The sequence below is a fragment of the Ambystoma mexicanum genome, chromosome 5q (assembly GCF_040938575.1).
Source record: "Ambystoma mexicanum isolate Mex_15411 chromosome 5q, UKY_AmexF1_1, whole genome shotgun sequence".
NCBI classification, from domain to species: domain Eukaryota; kingdom Metazoa; phylum Chordata; class Amphibia; order Caudata; family Ambystomatidae; genus Ambystoma; species Ambystoma mexicanum.
In genome coordinates, this window is record NC_090933.1 from 26,364,402 (window position 1) to 26,386,317 (window position 21,916).

General features: G+C 47.6%; 1 protein-coding gene across 7 annotated transcripts in view; it reads left to right on the forward strand.

Moving 5' to 3' along the window:
• Window positions 1–21,916, forward strand: part of LOC138497164 (ubiquitin thioesterase otulin-like) — a 1,020,877-nt gene that overhangs the window by 438,185 nt on the left and 560,776 nt on the right. For all 7 annotated transcript variants that reach the window (XM_069620441.1, XM_069620446.1, XM_069620442.1 and 4 more), the window contains exon 3: window positions 8,042–8,224. In XM_069620441.1, coding sequence (XP_069476542.1) covers window positions 8,042–8,224 — 183 coding nt within the window. The remainder of the gene's footprint in view (window positions 1–8,041; window positions 8,225–21,916) is intronic.

Below are 21,916 nucleotides of genomic sequence, written 5' to 3' on the forward strand. Positions count from 1 at the left end.
TGCTATGACATCTTCGTTAGTGCTTATTCTGCTCTCCGTTTCCGTGACACGTGCACTCTTTCTCGACCCTTGCCTTGAGAGAGCCTATAGTGGAAACTGTCATCTAGTTTAATGTTCATTGCACGGAAGCCGTTTTGCACTATTGTTGTTAGCCTGTCCTCCTGTTCCTTGCCCTCCGTGCCCAGGGCCTCTTTAGCGTTGGTGTGTACATCTACAGTGGTAGTCTGCATTTGGCCGCCGCTGTAAGCATCCATTGGGCCTTTTTTCTTGTTGCTGGGATTCTTGCCTCCCTTCCCAGATTTCTGTGGTTCGCTCATGATGTCGGATAATGTGCTGCCCTCTGGTCTTATTCTTCCCTCCTACCTTCCCCTTTTAATACAAGTTGTGGGGTGCTCTGCAATCTCGTGGAGGGAACTTGAACAAGGTTCCAGGGGATCAGGGGGTGTCCACCGTCAGTGGACTGTGTTCTCCCACGTATCAAGTAGAAAGGGTGCAAATATAGAGTAGCTTAGTAGCGTTTTCAACCAGAAGTTTCCAGGGAGCTTCCTACGCGCTGATTACATTGGACGGCCAATATGGGCTCTTTACAGGTTGGAGTCCGGGGCCCGCCCGCGATCAGCCGCACATCAGGGAACTTGAGGTATGAAGGCCGCGTGTGCACAGTAGGGTAAGCCAGCTCAGGGCCCCAAAAAGCAGCCGTCGGAACGGCAAGGGGGAGAAGGCCACGCCAGCCGTGGTAAATAAATGGTTTCCTGATGGGCTCTCACCCCTCCCTGACCCACTCATTCAGCTAAAGGCGGGTATCGCCACTCCACGTAGCGCTGTAATGTGGTCCCGCGAACCCTCTATGGGGGAAAGTCCAGGGCCTGGTATGAAAGGATTTCCAGGCTGGGTGTCTGAGGCAGAGCCCGACACAGCCTGTCCCCAATGAACTCGAGCTAATCGCCGCCGCGGATCACCCCAGGCCGACGTCCACAATCTATAGTTTGACGTCGGCTGAGATCAGGATGTGCAATTCTGATTATGCCGTGACCTGCAGGAGTGTTGGACCGAACCGGTTGGCCGTTAAACAGCGGGGGGGGCCCAGGTAGGCTACAAGAATAAATGTCTGGGTGGATTGGCTCCCTCTCCCCCACCACTGCTCCCCCGATCTCCTTACTTGTGTCGGAGTGCGCCGTATTCCGGCCGGGTCCACGATCCTCGTGCTGGGACATCAAAAAGACAAAGGGTGGCATCAGCCCATCGGCAGGCAGGCGCCCAGCCTTCCGATGCTCCTCCACCTTCACGGTCCGTTTGGGCTCCGCGTCCCAGTCCTCCGCTATGCGCAAGGGCTCAGCGCGGCCCGTGGGCCCAGGCTCCGCCCCCCTGCGGCCTCACGCCTCCTCGAATCCGCAGCCGCTGGTGGTTTCCCCACTGAGCCCTCAGGCGGATCGCGCCCGCAGCACGGCCGACCCGAGCCCAGATGGACAGAATTTCGGTTCACACGAGCGCTGCAGTCTAGGATTTTAGGGAGTTGCGGTCGGGAGCTCAGGCCATCGGTGACTTAGTTTATAGCACTTCAGGCGGCTCCTAACATGATGTCTGGTCTGAGGATTTCGAGCTGGAGCTAACAAATCAGCCGGCCATCTTCGTTGAGCGCAACAGTGCCCCCCTCATAGCTGGAGATTTTAACCTCCAGATTGAACCTGTGGGACTATTGAATGATCTATGGGAAAACCAAGATCTTGCTTGGCACATCCCCAACGTGATAGCTTCACCGGCAGTGAGGTTACATTGTGCAGTAGTAGAATCAACTTGCCTGATATGTGATTTAAATCTAAGAGCGTGCAATGGTGGCTTCCCTTAAGATCAGCCTGCTAAAATTACATTTAAGGGCCACAACGGTTCATCGCTCATAGATTCCATTTTTGTATATGGGGGGTTGTTTGGGCCCAGGTAGAGGACTTTGAGATACAAGTAAGAACCGAAAGCGATCACTATTCCCTGTGTGCACGAATTAGAGGAGCGGGCCAAAAAGAAGCTAAATCTATGGAAACTAGAACTGCTCATCTTCTGACTGTGGAAGGTCATGCTCGTAAATCAGTGAATGGACCAGAATGGTAAGATGGCCCTCTATAATTCAATTATCCCTGATTTAGAAACCATCTGCAACCCAGAGATCAATGACCACCTTATATTGAAGGCATTTGAAAGTTTGAAAGTAAACTTGCTCCCCCAAATTTCTAAGCCTGTGGGGAAAGAAAACAGTGTGCAAAAAGGAGTTGTACGATGAGGAGTGCTGAGAGGCGAAAAAGGCAATCCTGGGATACATAGACACAAAGGGGTCTGTAGACAAAAAAAAAAAGTGTTGGGCCCGCTCGCAGTATAAAAAGTTAGCAACCTCCAAAAAAAAATGACTTTGTACAGGAAAAGTGGAGAAATATGTCTGAGGCACTACAAAATAAAAATAACGTGCTCTTTTGGCAGCTTGTAACTGATAAGGACTTGAAAGGCGAGCAGACACTCAATTGCTGCACAGGGGCAGAAGAGTAGCATTCCCACTTCGAGAGCCTATATGGAGGAGCAGTGAATGCTGGCATTACAGATGTAATGTACATTGAAGGAGGAAGGGGCAGTGCGTATAACGGTAGAGGAATTAATACACGCAATCTCTACCCAAAAAGGGGGTAAAGCAGCGTGCCCAGATGTCATTCCAGCAGACTTATTCAAAGACGAGGTAGTCAGCTGGGCCCCGGTCCTGTGTAGGGTTTTTAATGCAATCATTTGGGAAAGTGCAATCCCAGAATCATGGCGCAAGGCCACTATAATTCCCCTGTATAAAAAAAGGTGGGAGGGAAAATCCAGCTAATTATCACCCTATATCCCTGTTGGATAGTGCAGGCAAATTGTTTAAGATTATCTTTAAATAATTACAAGTTTGGGCAGATAACAATAAGATAAGCAAAATGCAGGCAGGATTCCGTAAGAACAGAGGAACCATTGAGCATTGCTTCTTGCTTCATATGCTGATCCAAAAATACATGGCCCTGAAGCATATGAAATTGTACGTTGTCTTTCTCTATCTGAGCACAGCGTTCGACTCAGTTTCACGGGAAAAGCTCTGGAATTTACTATGGCTTATTTGATCTGGCTAATTAGTCTTCTCTATCTTGAAAATAAAGCTGTAGCGAGGTACGGATTGGAGGTGAAACCACTGCGGCCTTTGATGTAACGAAGGGGGTGCGTCAGGGCTGCCCTATGGCGCCCATTTTATTCAACCTATATATACAGGAAATAATTGACAATTTGCTAACGGAATGCCAAGACTATCCCAAAATGGATAAGGATAAATACCCTTCTTTGTTCTATGCCGATGACGCAGTAATACTGGCAACAATCCTGCAATGACTGGAAAAATCATTGGCATTATTCGTGCACAGGTGCAATGAGCTCGAATTGCACCTGTACACTGACAAGTCAAAAACAATGGTGTTTAAGCCTAGGTTTGCAAAATCTAAACCATTAGTGCTAAGGGCAAATGGAAACCAAATAGAGCAAGTAAATAACTTCGATTATCTCGGGGTTCGCTTCCAAGAGTCAGAGGGGTGGGTTGCTCAAGTGAAGCGGTCTGCCACCACCCTAGACAAATTTGGGGGTTCTTTTGTAGCATTTCATGCAAGTCATGGCCGAGGAGCAATTTCACCAGCGCTAGATCTTTATGGGAAGCAGGCTTTTCCGGCTTCCCTATATGGGGCAGAATTGTGGGGGTATGGAAATCGAGGAAAACGATCGAACAGCAATGTTATTTTTAGAGTTGGAGGTAACTCCCATTGCTTCTTTAGCATCCATTAGCACTGACCTTTTCGAGCTAAGATTGTGGAACCAAGATGGACTGGCGAAATATAAAGATGCCCTTTGCTATGTGATGTCCATGAATGGAGGAAAGTCCTTGGACTGGGTTTGTAACATAAAAAAAGACTCTCCATGAATTAGGAGCTGGAAATCTATGGGAAAATCCCCCAAATCAACCGCCTGGTATAAGGAAAGAGCAAAGGTTACACGCAGCCCAAAGAGTAAGGGATCAGTCGGTGGCCAGTGCTAGGGAATTAAAATTGGGCCCTGCGTACCTTGACCTTATGATCCCAGGCAGGAAATTATTTCACCCCTATACGAGAAATCTCTCTATATTTTCAGGTGAGATTGGGGACCCTTCCTGTGGCTAACTTCAGGTTCAATTGGAAAGAGTCGAACTCAGATAAATGTGGATTGTGTGTGGAGGCGATAGAGACGATGGCACACTTTTTGCTGCTCTGAGAAAACAAACTACTTGCGGCAAAAGTATCTGAAGACTGTTTTGTGGGAAGCTGGAATGAGAGATACTAGATCAGCAATGCTGTTTTTAAGACAGAGCATCTTACCATATATAGTCTTTGCTGTCGCTAGGTTTACCCATAGATAATGGCTGCTAAAAAAGAAGTTAACTAATCTACATATGTAATGTAAAGGAGGATACAGAAATGTGTTAGAGGCTGCGAGCAGGGCTCTCCTCAATCCAGTGTCCACTAAAGCCATTTTATGACATTATGATGAACTTTTGCTGTCAAGATTGCTAATTCTGTACACCTAAAGATAGACTTGGTAAATGTGATGATTTTTTCTTGCTATGTTTTATTAACATTTATGGATTGATGTGTTTTATGTGTTGACATGAAGATTTTTATGTCGAATAAAAATATGTTGACTGACAAAAGGGTAGTCTTACCGACTTTTTATACAAAGCCTCATCCTTCCAAAGAGGAGCAGAGCCTTCAGCGGCTAGACCCAAGAAGGGCATTAAGTTACTATTTTTCAAGGATGGCAAATATCAGACGGGATGACTAACTTTTTGTGGGTTACTCGGGACATAGATTAGGTATGGCTGTCACAAAGCAAACTATTTTGCACTGGATTGTTCTGTGCATTACTGAATGCTACTCTCTAGCAGGCAAGGACTTGCCCGATGGTTTAAGGGTGCATTCCACTCGAGGAGTGGCTGCTTCTTCGGCTCTTGAAAGAGGGGTGCTTGTGCAGAACATCTGGAAGGCGGCTACTTGGTCTTCTCTTCTGAGGAGGCCAAATTTGACAAAACTCTTCTCCACAGCACAAATAGAAATTCTTAGCACCCACCTCCTCATACAGACTGCTATGGGAATGAATCAAAGATGAGAAATACGTGGGAGGACACAATCCATTCGAAGAACAAGTTACTTACCTGTTGTAGCATTCTTTCGACTGGATTTTCCCCCCATTGTATTTGTCAACGGCCCTCCCATCCTTCCCCCCTCTCACTTGCCATGAATTTTTGTGTTGCACCTTTTTCTCCTGAAACACCAGATCCATCTCTATCTTTGGAAGCATATGCAAAGAGAACAAACTAGAACTTGGGCAAACGGTAGGCGCGCGTGCTACCTTTACCAGTGTCAACGTCCCGGCCGAAGACAGGACAGAGGCTGTCGAGAGCCACGACTCGACACTGCATGGGTCCCGACTCTATGAAAATAAATTTCCGAAGCAAGCTGCAAGCAGACTTGAATATCAAAGATGAGGAATACGTTGGAGGAACATCCAGTTGAAAGAGTGCTACAACGTGTAAGTAACTTGCTCTTCTGCATGGAGGGTCTTGAGGATGAATGCTGGGAGGATGACGTCTGGATACGATGTGGCTTTGAGGGCGGCCATGGTTTGTACCAGGTCCTCTGTCAAGAGTATCTTGAATGTTGTCAGGGTGTGGACATTTTGCGAGGAGGGACGCGAGGTGGGTCTGTGGACATTGACCTTGTTACATGGAAAGGAGTGTTTTGGTTGCTCTTACATCAGCCGAGTGAATAAGCAAGCTGCAGACATCAATTAATTCTTTTGACAAGGCCTTCCTTTCTCCTCAAAGAGGTGTGTTGGATTTTATGGGAATCAGTTAGATAAAGTGGTTTTGTCTTCTTCCCAGTCCCCTATGGAGAAACAGAAAGAGTACTTCACTATCTTGATGTGTCAAGAGCCGTTTAATTGTGCTTGTAACCTACCAGTAAAATCCATGTGCTCCAACAGATTATTTTACAGATTATTTTCCATGTATGGACGCTCCCCCATGGGGTCACAGGAAGTGCAGGGACCATCATTAGGTGGGTGTTCTCATGCATTTTATTATGTTACAAACCACAGCATCACCCAGCTCCCAAGGGACTCGATGCTCTCTTGGTCTGCGCCAGGCCGGATTCAGTTGCTTTTCAAAGACCCGTTCCCTTTGATGGCTTTAGCAGAGCCACAACTTGGTTCACGTCAAGCGTGTTCTGCAAGTATAATTCATTGGATGCATGTTCCAGGGTTGATGTCCAGTTTGGCCAGAAGGTTCTACAGAACCTCTATTGCTAGCATGATCGTCACCTTTCATGTATCCTCCTTCCTGCTTCACGTTGCTTAGTAGTCTCCTGCATCTAGGGAGGAAAGAGGATGGGCTGCAGGCATAAGGTTAGGTCACCGATCGTAGTGACTACTGTATTCCTGGTTTCAGAGTCCCCTTTCCTCCATAGGGCCCACCCTGCATCCCTGATAATTTTTGTCTGTCATTTCTTATAATGCCTGCTATATAAGTGACTGGAGGTTGGGAGTAGAGGAGCTTGTGGGTAAAGGGACCGGCATGCAGGTGCTCTCGCACTCTTTTCTCTAAATTCAGCTGTGCATAGTGCTCCATTGCAATCCCCATTAGGATAAAATCCTGCAAGTGCAAAGAGGACTATGAAATTCTTACAGTAGTCACTATGGGAGTCTCGGGAGGATAACTCAACGTGCTCGCCTTGGAAGCAAGACGACAGCGAGCGACACAGGTTCGATCCCTGGGTCCGTGCTTAGAAACCTCTGGGTATTAAGCACGTTATAAATAACCTATCATATCATGGTAAGTAACTTAAGGTTTTTTCTCATTGTTTGGGTCTTTCTGCGCAGAAATAATCCAAATAAGTGATTCTCCCTTTCAAGAAAATTGAACAGTAAAGAGTGCTGTTACTAAAGCCATCACACTTAATGCCTATAGCAAAGCTTGTGACCTGTAAGATTGGCAAATACTTGGCTATTATGTCTGCCAGTAGGTTTATTTAGGTTCACGATCTGTCTTCTTCTGAACCTAAAACAGTTATTTGTATACCAGAACTGGCTAGCTACTTTATCGGCTTTGGGGCAGAATGCATAGTCTTTACAATTGTGCCGCCAGTTCCTTATGAGTGGCCCATTCTTCGGTAAAGCTGCTGAAACTGTTTTAGTACTTGATGGTGGTTTGAGGATATTTCAGTAATTTGCTTTAGGAAAAGTTTCTTACCTTCTACAGTTTGTTTGGAAGTATGCCACTCATTTTCAGTTATTGTTGCTGTTATTTATATGCATTAAAACAAATTCGGTTTTAAATGTTCTGTTCAAGGTAATCAATATGCCCAATATCCATAGTGCATCAGATCCATGAATACATTGCTAAACCAGCAGGTCACTGGTTTGTTTCTCGACTGCTCCATCTCGACCTTTCAGCCTACTGGGATTTGTTATAATGAGTACTTTTGAGTAAAAGCATTGTAAATAACAGGTGTTCCTATCTAATGGCGGTTATGCAGTCCCAAGCACTGTATGGAAAAATGTAGTATTATTAGTGTTCTCATAATGAATGTGTTTAAAAGGTAGCAACACATTTTATTGTCACTGGCATTCCCTGCAGATTATTAGGTGGTGCCCCAGCCCTTCTGGCTTTTCCAGTTTGTCATCGCTATTGACTATAATCACTGTGCTATTTGTCATGTCAACTACTTTCTTCCCATAGGAAATGTCATTCATTTTTAAGTTTAGCAGCAACCCCAAATGTAGCTTTCAAAACTTGCCTATTTGATATTTTATCCCCTGACTTCTGATGATCAATTGATGTAATTATTTTTCCTATAGATGAAAAGATTTGTAGCAACATACTGTGCTAGACTTTGAAAAAATACATACAACTAAAAGTTACTGGTCATGGATAATATGACTTGCCTATCTTTTTTGCCCTTGATAGACTCGATAATGATGGGATAGCGAAAGATTGCTCCAAAGAGGAAACCCTAACTCCAGTTGACGAACAACAGGAAAGCACTCAATTATTGGAACCAGAATATTTGACTTGTGCCTCACAAGCCATATATAACACTGTACTTCAATACAAGAAACAGAATGGTGCTGAAGCAGATCCCATTGAAGCGTAAGTAGAGCATATTCACCAGTACAAGTCCGATATCTGTGTGCTGGAGAGAGATATACAAGTGGTTTAAAACCTTGGAAGATGTTTCTTTTCTGTGAGCTGCTGTTTTTCGAATGAATCATGGCTCAAGTGTTTTCAACTTGATTTATCATTTTGCTTGCATTTTTAAATTTTTTTTTAATATGTTCATTTTATTCCAGCGCACAGATGACAATGATATAAGCAAGTTTAAGACAAAGCATAACCTCCAGTACAGGAAGAATGACTGAACAGATGCAATTCAAGCCCATCAGAACCCGCCCAACCCTTACCTCCCTCCTCCCTCTCCTTGGTCAGCCTTCATCTTGATCCGGCTGGGTGAGAGTAGGTGTACGAAGCTCGCAGCCCGACTGAAGGGCCATTGTGGCCAGCTGAGTTTTATGAGTTAGCGCCGAAAAGTTTTGGTCGTAATCTAGGAATGGCACCCAAATGTTAGGGAAACGGTGAAGAAGGCCTGCTTTGGCTGCAGTGATTTTCTCTGGAATCAGGATGTCTCAGAGTTTTATCTACCAAAAGGTAATTGAAGGGCCTTCCAAGTGCGAGCTACAGTGATTTTCCCAGCCAGAAGAAATTGTGTCAGGAGTTTGGCCATTTTACTGGATCTGAGGTAGATCCCCGGACGTGGGGGCCCCCAAGAGGATGGATTATGGTTCTAAGGGAATTGCCACCTGAGTAATGTCTTTTATCGTGGCTACACATTGGGACCAGAACTCCTTTACAGTTGGGCATGTCCACCACATGTGAATGTAAGACCCTGGGTGTCCACATAGGCGCCAACATTGGGGGTCCAGGGCTCGCTTAAAGTGGTGCAGGAGAAGCAGGCAGTAATACCACCGTAAGAGCAATTTATGGGTGCACTCCCAGTTAGTGATACAGAAGGAGGAAGAGTGCGTTTGTGACCAAATATCTACCCACGTTTGGTCCTCCACAGGATGCCCTAGATCTGCCTCCCACTGCACCATGTAAGAAGCCCTTGTGGTGAGAATGTCTTCTTGCAATAACTTGTAAAGCGTGGACATTTTCCTTCGTGGCGGGAGGTCGTTTAAGGTAAGTTCAAGAGGGCTGAGGGTGAGGAGCGCTGCTTGTCGGGTCAGCGGATGAGAGCACCAGTGTCACAATTGTAAGTAGGAAAACCTGTCTGTTTCGGCTAAATGAAAGGCTATTTTGCATTGCTCGAAAGTGCGCGGTTGGCCCCCCTCAAAGAGTTGTCCCAGGGATTTGAGCCCTGCCGCATCCCAGTTCCTGAAATTCAGCGGGTAAGATCCAGGTGAGAAAGCCGGGTTATGAAATATTGGGGAGGAGAGACCCAGCCCCCTCGGGATGCTCTTATGCTTCAAAGCCCAATCCCATGTTTTAAGGGTGTGTTTGGTGGAAGACGGGTTCCCCGCCCAGGTCCGGCGCAACAGGGGCGAGATGTATTGGAAGGAAGCACAAGGGGAGTGGCAGGCGAGATTGCTCTACCTCTACCCCTTGCGGGCTTCCAGACGACATGACCCTTGCCCGAATGTGTGCCAGCTGAGCTGCCACCTGATATTTACGGAGGTCAGGGACCCCCAGCCCTCCCAGTCTAGAGCTGCCCATCATGGCCTTCTGGGGGATTCTTGATTTCCTACCCCTCCTAATAAACCGAAACATTTTCCTCTGTAGATGTCGGAAGGGGGGCAGGGGGTTTGTGGTGGGCAACGAGGAACAGGCGTACAGGAATCGTGGAAGGAGATTCATTTTGTAGGCGGTGATGTGCCTAATAAGTGAAATCTCCTGTGAGAGACATCGGTAAAGATCGCTCTCCAGCTCTTTAAAGAGTGGGGGGAAGTTTATCCGATAGACGTCTCCCGGGCGGGCAGGAATCTGGACCCCGGGTAAGGAATAGCCCTCTCGCAACATTGGATCGGACATAGTGCTTCTAGTAACTCCCGCTCCCCCGGCATCAGCCCAATCCCTAGGGCAACTGATTTCCCAAAGTTAATAGTAAAGCCCGCTACCCCCCCAGGGCTGGCGTCAGTGACAAGCTAATATCTGTGATGGATAGCAGTACGTCGTCGGCGCAGAGTGCCATCTTGTGCTGGGAGGCGCCAATTTGAAGGCATCTAACCTTTGGGTCTAGTTGAATTCGTTGGGCAAAGGGTTCCATGGCAAGGGCAAATAGAAGAGGAGATAAGGGGCATCCCTGTCTAGTTCCACGGGTTAATGGGATCGAGTTCCGATAAGAGGCCATTGACCCTAAAAGGGTCTTTGGGGACTGGTAGTTTGCAAGCACACGTTTTTGAAAGTTTGGGCCAAAATGGAAGGCTTCCAGGGACTGTCGCAGAAAAGCCCAATCCACATTATCGAACGCTTTGGTCGCGTCCAAAGGCAGCAGAGCTAGCTTCTGTGAGTCTTGCGTCACAACATCTATTAAGTTCAGGACTCTACGGATGTTGTCCCCAGTCGACCTGTGCATTATAAAGCCTGTCTGATCTGGGTCTATTATGTCGGGAAGGGCGCCTGCTAAGCGGTTTGCCAATATTTTTGAATATATGTTAGCGTTGATGTTTACTAGAGAAATAGGCCTGTACGAACTGTTATCCTAGGGTCTTTGCCGGTTTAAGTATGAGGACTGTGATAGATTCTTGCATGGACGGGGTGATGGATCCCGAGACACCAAAAGAGTTGAAAAGGGCCGTCAGTGGGGCTATCAGTTGGGGATGGAAAATGTTGTAGAACCTTGTTGTGTACCCGTCCGGGCCTGGGGCTCTGGGTTTGAGAGACTTATTGGCTGCATCGATTTCCTCTCCTGAGATTGGGAGTTCGAGGCTCTCCCTAACAGTCCTTCAGATGAGGTAGAGTAGCACTTCGTAGGTACTCCAGTTGTTCTTTTTGGTTCCGCAGGAATGCCGACATTACCTCCGTGAGGTGGGCGGGCGCTAGTCGCAGTTTATCTTGTTCTGCGAATTGGACCCTGCCTTGGGGGTCGCGTAGGCCCAAAATAGTATTCCTTTTCTTTGCTTTGGCGAGTTTTTCAACTAACAGTCTATTTGCCTTGTTGTTTTTGGCATAATAGCCTTGCTTGGATTTAGCCAGCAGATGCGCCGTGTCCTCTGCATAGTGTGCCTCCAACTTTTTCCGAGCTGCTTGTAGAGCCCGTTGGGACTTTGGGGACCAACGTTTGCGTTTGTGGTCAGCTTCAGCTTTATGGACCTTGTTCCCAAGGTCTGTCCGGGTTTGTCACTTGCGTTTGTGGAATGCCGATCCCTCTGCGATTAGTTCTGCCCGCACCACGGCTTTCATAGCATCCCATGTGTCAGCTGGGGACGTATCCTCATTCGGATTTTCCATGAAGAAGTTTTTGATTGATTTAGCTACGGAGTCTCTAATGGCATGTCGTTAAGAATGTGATCATATAGGTTCCATCGTCATCGAGGAGGTGGGTCGGGGTCATGAACACGGAGCGTCAGGGTTACCGTAGCATGGTTGGATAGTACCCTTGGTCCAATGGTTACATCGTCGACGAAAGCTAGGGTTTGTGGGGAAGCCAGCAAGAGATCAATCCGGGAGAAAGTTCTGTGTACTTATGAATAGAAGGAGAAATCTTTTTCGTTGGGGTGAAGCACTCTCCATGCGTCTGCTACCTCTAGGGTTCAGAACAGCTGAAGGAGACTTACAGCTAGTTTAAAATCTCTGGGGGTCGGAGGGTGCGATCTGTCATTGGCCGGGTCAGGCACCCCGTTGAAATCTCCTCCAATGGCCTGGCCTTCGATGAATGGGAGGAGAGCCTCACCCAGTGCTCTATAGAACCCCTCATGCCTATCGTTCAGGGCGTAGATCGAGATGAGGGAATAAAGCTGCCCAAATATAAGGCATTTTACCACCACAAAGCGTCCTTCCAGGCAACATAGCATCTCCAATATCTGTGGACTCACCCATCTTGCAAAGAGAATCGCCGTCCCCCCTTTCTTGGTGCCGTTGGAGGCCAAAAATTGCTGCGGGAAGTACCTATGGCAGAGGCGTGTGAAGTCCGCTGGCATTAGGTGTTTCTTGCAGGAAAACCACTGAGTATTCCCCGTTATGCAAACGTTGTAGAGTAGATTTCCGTTTAGGGGGGGGAGTTCAACCCTCTAACATTCAGCGAGGTGAACCCCCGTTTTTGAAGTGGAGGGGATGCTTCTTGGGTATCTGGGGGTCCTGGGGTTGGGGATTGGGCAGAGTGAAGCTCAGTCATCATCCAGTGGCTTGGTTATCATAGTATCATTGTGCAGCCAGGGTTTTAACATCAACCTCCAATGGGAGGGCAGAACTGTAGCAACATCGGAAGCCGAGTTTTCCTCATCAGCAGATCCCGTAGCCAACAGGGCTAAAGCTGATTGTAGAGAATTTTCCGGTATTTTGCTCTTAAGATGGTTCTGGTGTCATTCACCTCAGAGTTGGGCTTGGGCCGTGCGAAGCCCACAATTGCGGTTCAGTGATTTCGAGTTCCATTGTCATCAGCTTGTCCAAGTCGATCCTTCGGACGCTTGGGTCTTTGAGAGGGGAGTGGAGTGTGGTTACTTTGCGTTCCAAGCTCTCTGTACTTTTGACTAGTTCGAGCTTTTCAGTTTGGGGGAGCAATTCTCCTGCTCCACCCTTGAGTTGTCAGGTGAAGCACTTCCATCACCTCCCACAGACTTGGGATTCAGGATCGATGCTGCATCCACCAGGTGCGTGATCTTTTGCGACACTCCCTTGTAAGAAAACTGAAGCGCGGTGGGGAACAACCATCTGTATCTGACTTGTTGATTCTGCAGGAATAATGTCAGGGGCTGCAGAGCCCTCCGCTTCTGGATTGTTACTGTGGCAAGGTCCTGGTAGATTTGAAGGGGGGAACCTTGGAACGTTAGTTCATCTTGAGAGCGTCCGATTGCCATGATGGCCTGGCCTCTTTGGTTGAATAGAAGTGCACCTGGGTAATTACATCTGCGGGGGCATCTAAGTCCACCCCTTGGCAGGGGCGTAGTCGGTGAGTGCAGTCTAGCATCAACTGAGTTTTGTCCAGGTGAGGCATCAAAGACTGGGTGAAGGTGCTTATGCATTCTGCGATATTTTGATCCTGGATCAAGGAGGGGCCCCCTCGAATTCGCAGGTTGTTCTGCCAGGCTCTATTCTCGAGGTCTTCCTGTTTGAATTCCAGGATCTCGTTTTTGTTGATTAGAGACTGGATCGAGCGTTGTAGCTCTTGGAGTGTGGCTGAATGTTCTTGAGTAAGGTCTTCTACTTCACCCAGTCTCTGTTCCACCTCTGTGACTCTTTCCTCTTTTTGTTCTATTTTGATAGTAAGTTCCATCAGGCAGGATCTAAATTCGGCTTTGATGTCATCATAAAGGCCAATTGCTAGTTGATTGGGCCCTCCGAGGAGGCGAGGATTTCGGGAGGTCAGCTTTTTCCCCCTTATCAGCCGGCAGTAGCATAGTGGTAATATCAGTGTCTTGGGGGGGGTTTCATGTGCCTGGACATTTGTGTGGAGGCTGCACGGACCCACATGGGGATGCTGAAAGGTAGTGGAGGCAGACTGCTTCGGCTTCAGGGTAGGGGCTGCCGCCTCTTCCAACCCTTGTGAGGTGGAAATGCAGAGGTGCGGGCACGATCCATCCAGAGAAAACGTAGAACCTGATCTCAAGGTAGGCGTAGGCGTGGAGGGCGCCCTTGATGAGGAACGAATGAGGAGAGGGGGCTCCCTAAGGAGGGGGGCCAGGGCCTGCTTGCTATGCTCCCGAGGTGCAGCAGGAGTGGCCACTGAGCAGCTTGGGGTTGAGGGAGGGTGTGCGGGGGCTATCTTCCCAGAGGGTTGTCGCTTGAATTAGCTGCAGAAATTCTTATCGTGGTATCCCTGGTCTCTGCTTATTTTGGTTGTTTCGGGCATGTGGCACAGGTTGAGTGGGTTAACGCTGGCGGTGAAGTCGCTACGGGTGTCAGCAGTCCAGCCGAGTAGCAGGCTCGGAGGGGATTTTAAGGCAGGCCGATCCCGGCACCTCAAACGGCATGGGGGTTGTTTCTGGTCAGGAGAACACGCCTCCATGGAAGATCAGGGCGCAGCGGCGGCAAGAGAAAGTCCTGATGTGAGAGAAAGAGCCGTTTAGAGGTGGTTGCAGTGGGGTGTGGGCACTCCGCTGTCCGGCTTCGGAGACGCTCTCTGGGCTACGGATGATAGTTGCAGAGGCTTGCAGAGACAAGCGGGAGGATGAGCTTAGAGTTACCTTGCCTCCAGAGTATAGGATCCATCACTCCGTGCACAGCGGGCAGCCAGTGGGCCACAGCCCAGGTCTTGGCAGGTGATGGGTCGTCCAGGGCGCTCCGATGGCAGGAGGAGCCGCTTTGTGGGGCGCAGAGCCCGGGCGCGCGGAGGATGAGCAGGAGTAGTGGGGCCACGGAAAAGTCCAGCCGCCACAAGTTCACATGGGAGAGCGGGGCAACACGAAGCGGTCGAGTCTTGTGGGTCTGGTGGGAGGTCATTGCCGCTCATTCCGCAGAAGCCAGAGGCTGATCATGGCCCCCCAAGAGGGGCAGGCGGCAGGGACAAAGTGCTGTGGGCAGGCCCCCAGCAGCTGTCGCGCAGAGCGTGGTATCTCCGCTGCCTCCTTCGCCGTAGACGTGCCGAGGGCTCTGCCCGAGAACGGGTCCAGACTGCGGCTCAGGCCATCCGCGGGGTGGAGGTGGGGGGTAGGACTATCCCGCTCCTCCCCTCCTCCAGTGCGGCAATGCGAGCAGGCCGGAGTCAGGAAAAATGGATCCCGCCACCTGGGGCGGTGCTCAATCTGCGTTGGCGGTCGGACCACTTCGATGAGGGCAGTGCTGCCAAGGCCTCCACGGAACTGCAAGGGAGTTCTCCCACAGCCCGCATGAGCCGGGGGGGGCGTAGCTGGATGTACTGCTGGGCGGCAAGGTGGTCAGAGCCTGGCACTTCAGGGGAGAGATCTTCCAAGGGCTCTCCGTCCGCATTCAGCTGCTCAGTACGGGCTCACTCTCCTGGTCCGTCCGCCATCTTGGAGTGCTTCCTTAGCCGGCGTTTCAGGGATTCATCTTAAAAACGGGCATGGGAGTGCGTTACGAGTCCAGATTGTTTCAGGTTGCAGCTTCAGGGGTCCGGTCTCGGAAAGTACTTTTCTGTTGTTAGGATGCCAGCTGGAACATCGTTTCAATGGATTGTAACGCGGGCTTCACACGGAGGCCATCAGAGGAGCAGCCACATCGATGGCGCTCCAGGCCATGCCCCTTTTGCTTGCATTTTGTGACTGGAACGTATCTATTTGTGAGCGATAGCAGGCTCAGATAAATGTTGGGTTGTTCCAAGAAAACAGAACAGCAGCAGTGTATTTTTCATTCATCCACCTGGTATTGCAAGTTTATTATACAAAAGTTAAACGTGCAACTGATAGGATGAAAGTCTCTACTGTGCCGTCTTGGGAGGAGTCCTGGTAACCTTTCTTTGTCCCTGCCAGCCTGACTTGACCTATCACTGTTGAGATCTAATCAGTAGGCTTGCAAGGAACTCTAAAAGATGTGCCCCTGAGAGAACATTGACCTCTTGCATGGCACACCATCTACTCTAGTTTTATCCATTGTACAACTGTCACACCACTGTGTAAAGTTCCTTACTGGTAGCAGTTGCCACATTTTTAGTGTGGGTAAACTGGCTGTAGCAGAGGGATAACTCTACCGCGCAAGCCACCAAGATCAGGTGTTGTCTACTTGTGCCACCCCACCTTTACCCATTGGGGCGGTCGCAGTGGTTCTACATGACCACGAACAGGAGATCTGGGGCTGCAGTTTGGTCTGTGTGGTCCGCCTCTTGGGGTGGGTGCATCCCTCTGTACTTAAATTTGTTTTATTTTAGTGCCTCCACCTACTTACTGATTGAATGACAGGACACTGAGCTTTATTTAATGGAACACAATAGCTTTTGCATGCATAAATGCGATTACCACACTAAAACTGTGTATGGTGGTCTTTACTATATATTCCTTTAACTCATTGACATAACTAATAAAACGCTGCCATATGTTGGAGATTTTCTGGATCCAGTGCTCTCAAGCATAGTCTCGAATTCATGGTGATGTACTTTGAACAGTGCGCTCTCCTCTTTTATTCATGCAAATACTCTGATATGCAAACAGAACGATCTTCATCCGTTGCTTCACCTGGAACCAGTCGACGAAACCAGGATTTCTAGCAACAAAGGAGTCCCAACACAAGTTAACTTAGTTTTCCTTTCCCCGTCTCTGGTAGTTACAAGGAATACATTCCTGCCCTCACCTGGTGGAATGAGGTCTATTTAAAGACATTCATGCTAATTTACAGCGTAGCAACCTTAGAGGCAATGCCTTCCTAAAGCCTGCTTTACTGTACACCTGTAGAGATGCAATGCAAAATAAGTAGTTGACCACCACTGACTTTACCAATCCTAAACATTACCTCAAAACCTATCATCATTTTAACTTGCCTCTATTATAAACTAGTTGCAGCGGGGCATAGGAGCATCCCTAGTTATCGGGTTCCCACCAAACCCACATTCTGGAAAAAAAAGCATGATCACACTGCTACCATCTGTCCTTCCCACCCTCTATTCCCTCGTAGTCCCCAACGGAAGACATTCTAGAGCATGTGATAGATTCCAACTTTGAGCAACCACATTGGTTGTTCTTTGAGGAGCAGGAGGATTTGGATGGGTGAGTCCCCCATTGCGAACGATGGGAGTCACAAAGCCACCAAGCCGACCTTCACTTCCAGAGGCTAACTGCCTGTTGATGGCCTGTTGATTGACACCATTAATACTCTGAAAACCTTGGTGGTAGAATTGCTGGAAAGGGTGCCAGACATCCCTCTGAGACCCACAACTCTGCAGTTATCCAATGCAACCAACAGATTAGCTCAAGTAGTAGTAGTCATTTATATAGTAACTTTTATGGTCTCAATGCTTTTGTGGTGGGAAGGCCTTCGGGGACCGCAGTCCAGAGCATGAGAACATTCTCAGGGAAGGCTTAGCCTGCATGTGTGCATTTGGCCCAGATAAGGAATTAGGTGGGCTGGCCGGGCTCCAGTAAGCAACACAAGAGATCAGGCACCCGGACGAGTGCTGAGGGAGGTCAGGAGAGTGACTTTGTGTCCAGCTGGACTGAATTTTGCCATAGGTTTTCGTTGTATTCTGATGGCAGAGGTGTTGAGGCTTAATCTGGTGTAATGAGGCGATAACATTATGTGCCCAGCTAGACTGAATTTGTCATATGTCGTCGCTGCATTTTGATGCGCGCGTGCGGGTAGCCGTGCCTGCGGCAGATGTCCACCAAGTGGTGGGTTTATACGTACCTTGAGGCTCGGATAGAGCTTTGTTATTGATGCCACTGTTTGATCCGGTTGTCCGTGTGAAAGAGTCCTCTAGGGGCACTAACTGGTATGGGTAACCCTCGCATTTCTAAGTGCAATACATTGACTAACCCTCAGATTTCTAAGTACAACACATTGGCTGCCCCCAGGTTCCTTCTAAGTGCCACACTTTGGTTAACCCTTACATTTCTAAGTGCAATACATTGGCCACCCCCAATGAGCCAACTTTCACGTCTCCTTTAACACATTATCTGACCCCCCCAAAATACATCCATGTGCAACATGTTGTCTGTCTCTCTAAGTACATTTATAAGGCTATTTTAGGAGCGTCGCAGGTAATCGACACAATGATCTGATTTGATGGTAGTAATGAAGAAGTGGCAGGGCTTTAGTTGAGCACAGTAATGGCTGTGCTGATCGCCTGTGCCATCTTACCTTAGTTGTTGCTTTAGGGTGCTTTGTCAGGCTTACATGGGCGAACAGGGGCAAACAGGGAGTGGGAGGTGCCCCGAAAGGGAGGTGCCCCAAAAGGGCGCTGCCCTTTGCCTCTGTCGCTTAACTGGCTGCCTGGGCAAGGCTCTCCTGGGGGAGCTACTGACGAGGGAGAGTTCTGGTCACGTGCAGTAGCACAGACCCAATCGGGGAACACAGTGGGTAGGTTGGGAGGAGGGGGGATGGAGGATCTGAGAAGGGGATGAAAGGTCCTGCGGCGGCAGAGGGAAAACAGAAAGATAAATAAATAAATAAAATGGGCGATGCAGCAGGGGAGGGAGAGGCTTACTGTGCAGGTGGAAGATACCAGGGCCCAGAGATAAAGAAAGCCCTGGGTCGGCAGGGAATGGACAGGGAGAGAAAGAAGAAGAAGAGAATTCCCCCTCTGCCCCATTGATCTGGATTTTGATTTGTAGGAAGAAGCACACCCAGATACAACCTCTACACACTCAACCATGACATTTGATTATCTTATCCCTGCAGATGGCAAGCCAGAAGAATATCCACCCAGAGACTCATCTCTTGACGAAATTGGAGCCTTCTACCCCATGATGGTGTAGGTAGTCAAGATGGGTACTTGCTCCTTATGGACCAAAGAAAGGAAGGATTTCTTCTATCAAAGAAGGGAAACATTTTGGAAGAAATCTGGGAAGACTGTCTAGCAGTGCTGGCAAGGAGGGATTGGATGGATAAAACATTAATCACCAGACAGCACCCCTAAATGCTGAAGAGCATCTCAAAATCCTGAGTAGGTGGTCTTCACTGGTGCAAAAAAAAGGTCAGCCAATCCATCCTAGCCCATTGCAGTTCTTCCAGTTGGAGAAGGCAAGCATGGATGCCTTTCCAGCAATAGCAACAACTGGCCCAGATGGACTATCCAATGCCATAATCAAAGAAGATCCTAACCCTCCTATGCCACATCACAAAACTGATCAATAAACTGCACAGAATACTAAACTCCTGGAGAACAGCAGTAATTGTACCAATCCACAAACAAGGCCCTAGAGAAGACCCCCAAAACTTCCGACCGATCGCTCTGCTCGATCCGCTAGGAAAACTATTCGCAGCAGTACTTCTAAACCAACTCACCGCGTGGGCCATAAAAAACAATACATTCTCGACCAGACAAACAGGATTCACGGCCAATGTTGGAACAAACCTCAACCTGATATTACTACAAGTAATTAAACATGAAGCTATCAACTCCAACTCGACAATCTACGCAGCATTTATTGACCTAAAAATGGCTTTTGACGCAATCTCACGCGAAAAACTATGGTCGAAACTTAGAACATGGAACTGTCCACCTGATATCCTAGAACCGATTATTCTGCTGTATTCAAAAACCACGATAAAAGTTAGATTGTCGAGACAAGGAGCTACAACATCTGCCATACCAACAGAAAATGGACTCAAACAAGGCTGTCCTCTCGCAGCGACACTCTACAACTTGTTCACTGCTGATGTCGAAGAACATCTAAAATCACATAAAACCAATCCCCCCAAAATCAACTCGATCCCAGTCCCAGTCATGGCATACGCCGATGACATTGTGTTACTAGACAAAACACCGACTGGGTTACAAACGACACTGGCAGACCTAAGCCATTACATGGAAAGAAAACGAACTAACGATCAATACGGAAAAAACAAAGACAATGACTCTCACCAAACCACTAAAAAAAAGAACAAACCAGCGTATCTTTACGATCAACAATGTCGAAATAGAAAATGTTACTTCGTTCAAATACCTAGGGATCACAATAAATCAGAAGAGCAGTGGATAGACAAAATCGAACAAACATCTCAAACGCTATCAAGACAAGGCTGCCTCCTTCACAGAAAATACGGCAAGTTCTCCTTCAAGCCAATTATCTCCTACTACAGACACAAGTACATTCCGATTCTGACCTATTGTACTGAAGCAATGTTGAACGCTCAGAGAGTCAACTGGACAAAATATGAAGCGGCTTTCTGGCGCAAAGTCCTTCGACTCCTGCAAACATTTCCAATGCCAAGAATACGGTATGAATTGGCAACTCAATCAATTGAATCAGTTGTACAATGGAAAAGACTAGATATTTTTCGCAAAATACTGACAGATGGGAAAACTCCAGCAATTCAAATACTGCGACATAAAGAAAACACCTTCAATACGACAATATTGCAAAAATGGAAAGATACAATGAGAAAAGAAATGGATAGTGAAAACATCACAGAAGAACTGCTTATACTTCGTCCACAACACGCAAAAACAAAACTGCTGCACAACGACTGGATAAAGACCATCCAACAAAAAAATACCTACAAACAGAATCTACATTGCACAAAAGACAATAGGAGAATCCACGAACCACCAGCCTACATGCAAACCTTCCCAGACCAAACCATTCGAACAACATTTCTAAAAATTCACCTAAACATTCTTCCTACAAAAGCATACCTATCTACAAAAAGACAGATCAAGCACGAAGACAACTACTGCAGGTTCTGCAAAGACCAAAAAATCGAGGAAACCATATTCCACCTCGTCATGGAATGTAATGAACTCGCCTCACAACGCAAAGAATTCGGTGCTTTTTTTCAACTTTCATCGACACAAATGTGTACGCAAGAAAGATGGACCGCTCTCCTCAGCGGCCACAACAACAAGTACACTTACACAATTGCTCTCTTCCTATCTTCTATACTCGAACTAAACAAACAAATTAAAAAAGCCAATCCAACTCAAGCAAATGATGAAAAAGTTTTCAAATAAACTACAGCATCAAAAATAAAAAAAATAAAAAATAGCAACAACTGCCAAGGCTGCAAACTCACTGTCTATCCTTCTCACGATTGAGAGATCTGGCATAAACTTGAACACATACTGGAATTCCTTATCGGAGGAGAATAAACAGGAAGCCTGTACTTTTTTGAGAGAAAGTGAGGCAGGGTCCAACCACACAACATGGGTCGCTGTAGATATTGCTGATCCTGGCTTCTGACAGGTGGGGGAAGGAGTGGTGCTTTGCTGCCAAGGATGGCTGAAGACACTGGACTGTGATGTTCAGCCTTAAGTTGTAGATCTGCCATTTGACCGGAAGGACTTGTTTATTACTAGTGATCAAACGTTTATTGGGCACTCTCCAGCACAGAAAGTACTACAAGTGCTTTCATTCCAGAAGTCGATTGATAAGGTCTAGTAGAGACTCCCATTTGTCCTTTTGTTCGCATTCCTGTAGACTTTCATATGTAACCGGGGACCAGTAAGAAAGCAAAATTGTAGACCTCCTGAGGCAGCAGCAGGCGAAGGGGCACTTCACAGCCCCAAGGGAAGTCACTGAGGCATGCATGATTAATTGCATCAGCCACTTTCAATACTTCACACCCCAGCGGGGGGCAGCACAGGCAGCCTATCTAGAGCAATGCAGGAAGATCACATTGGACCAATGGGTGCTCCCCATAGTGGCCTTTGGCTATACTCTGGAGTTTTTGCAAAGACTGGTTAACCCCTGGCCCACGGAAATGAAAATTATCTGATTGTGCTTCAAAAAAGAGGTTGAGGTGCGGCTCATCAAGGGAGCAGTGGAGCGATTGCCTTGGGCACAAGGCAGCCAAGAGGTTTATTCCCACTACTTTCAGGTTTAGAAAAGGTCAGAGGGCAGAAGGCCCATCTTGGACCTTAAATTCCTCAGCAAATTCCTGATGTCCCAAACCTTTCAGATTTTCACTTTACATAAAATCCTGGGTCCGCATCAATGCAGCTTTTTCCTGACATCCTTGGACATGGAGGATACCTATTTTTTAATCTTACATGTATCTCAATGCTCTGAGGTTTATATAGTTTCT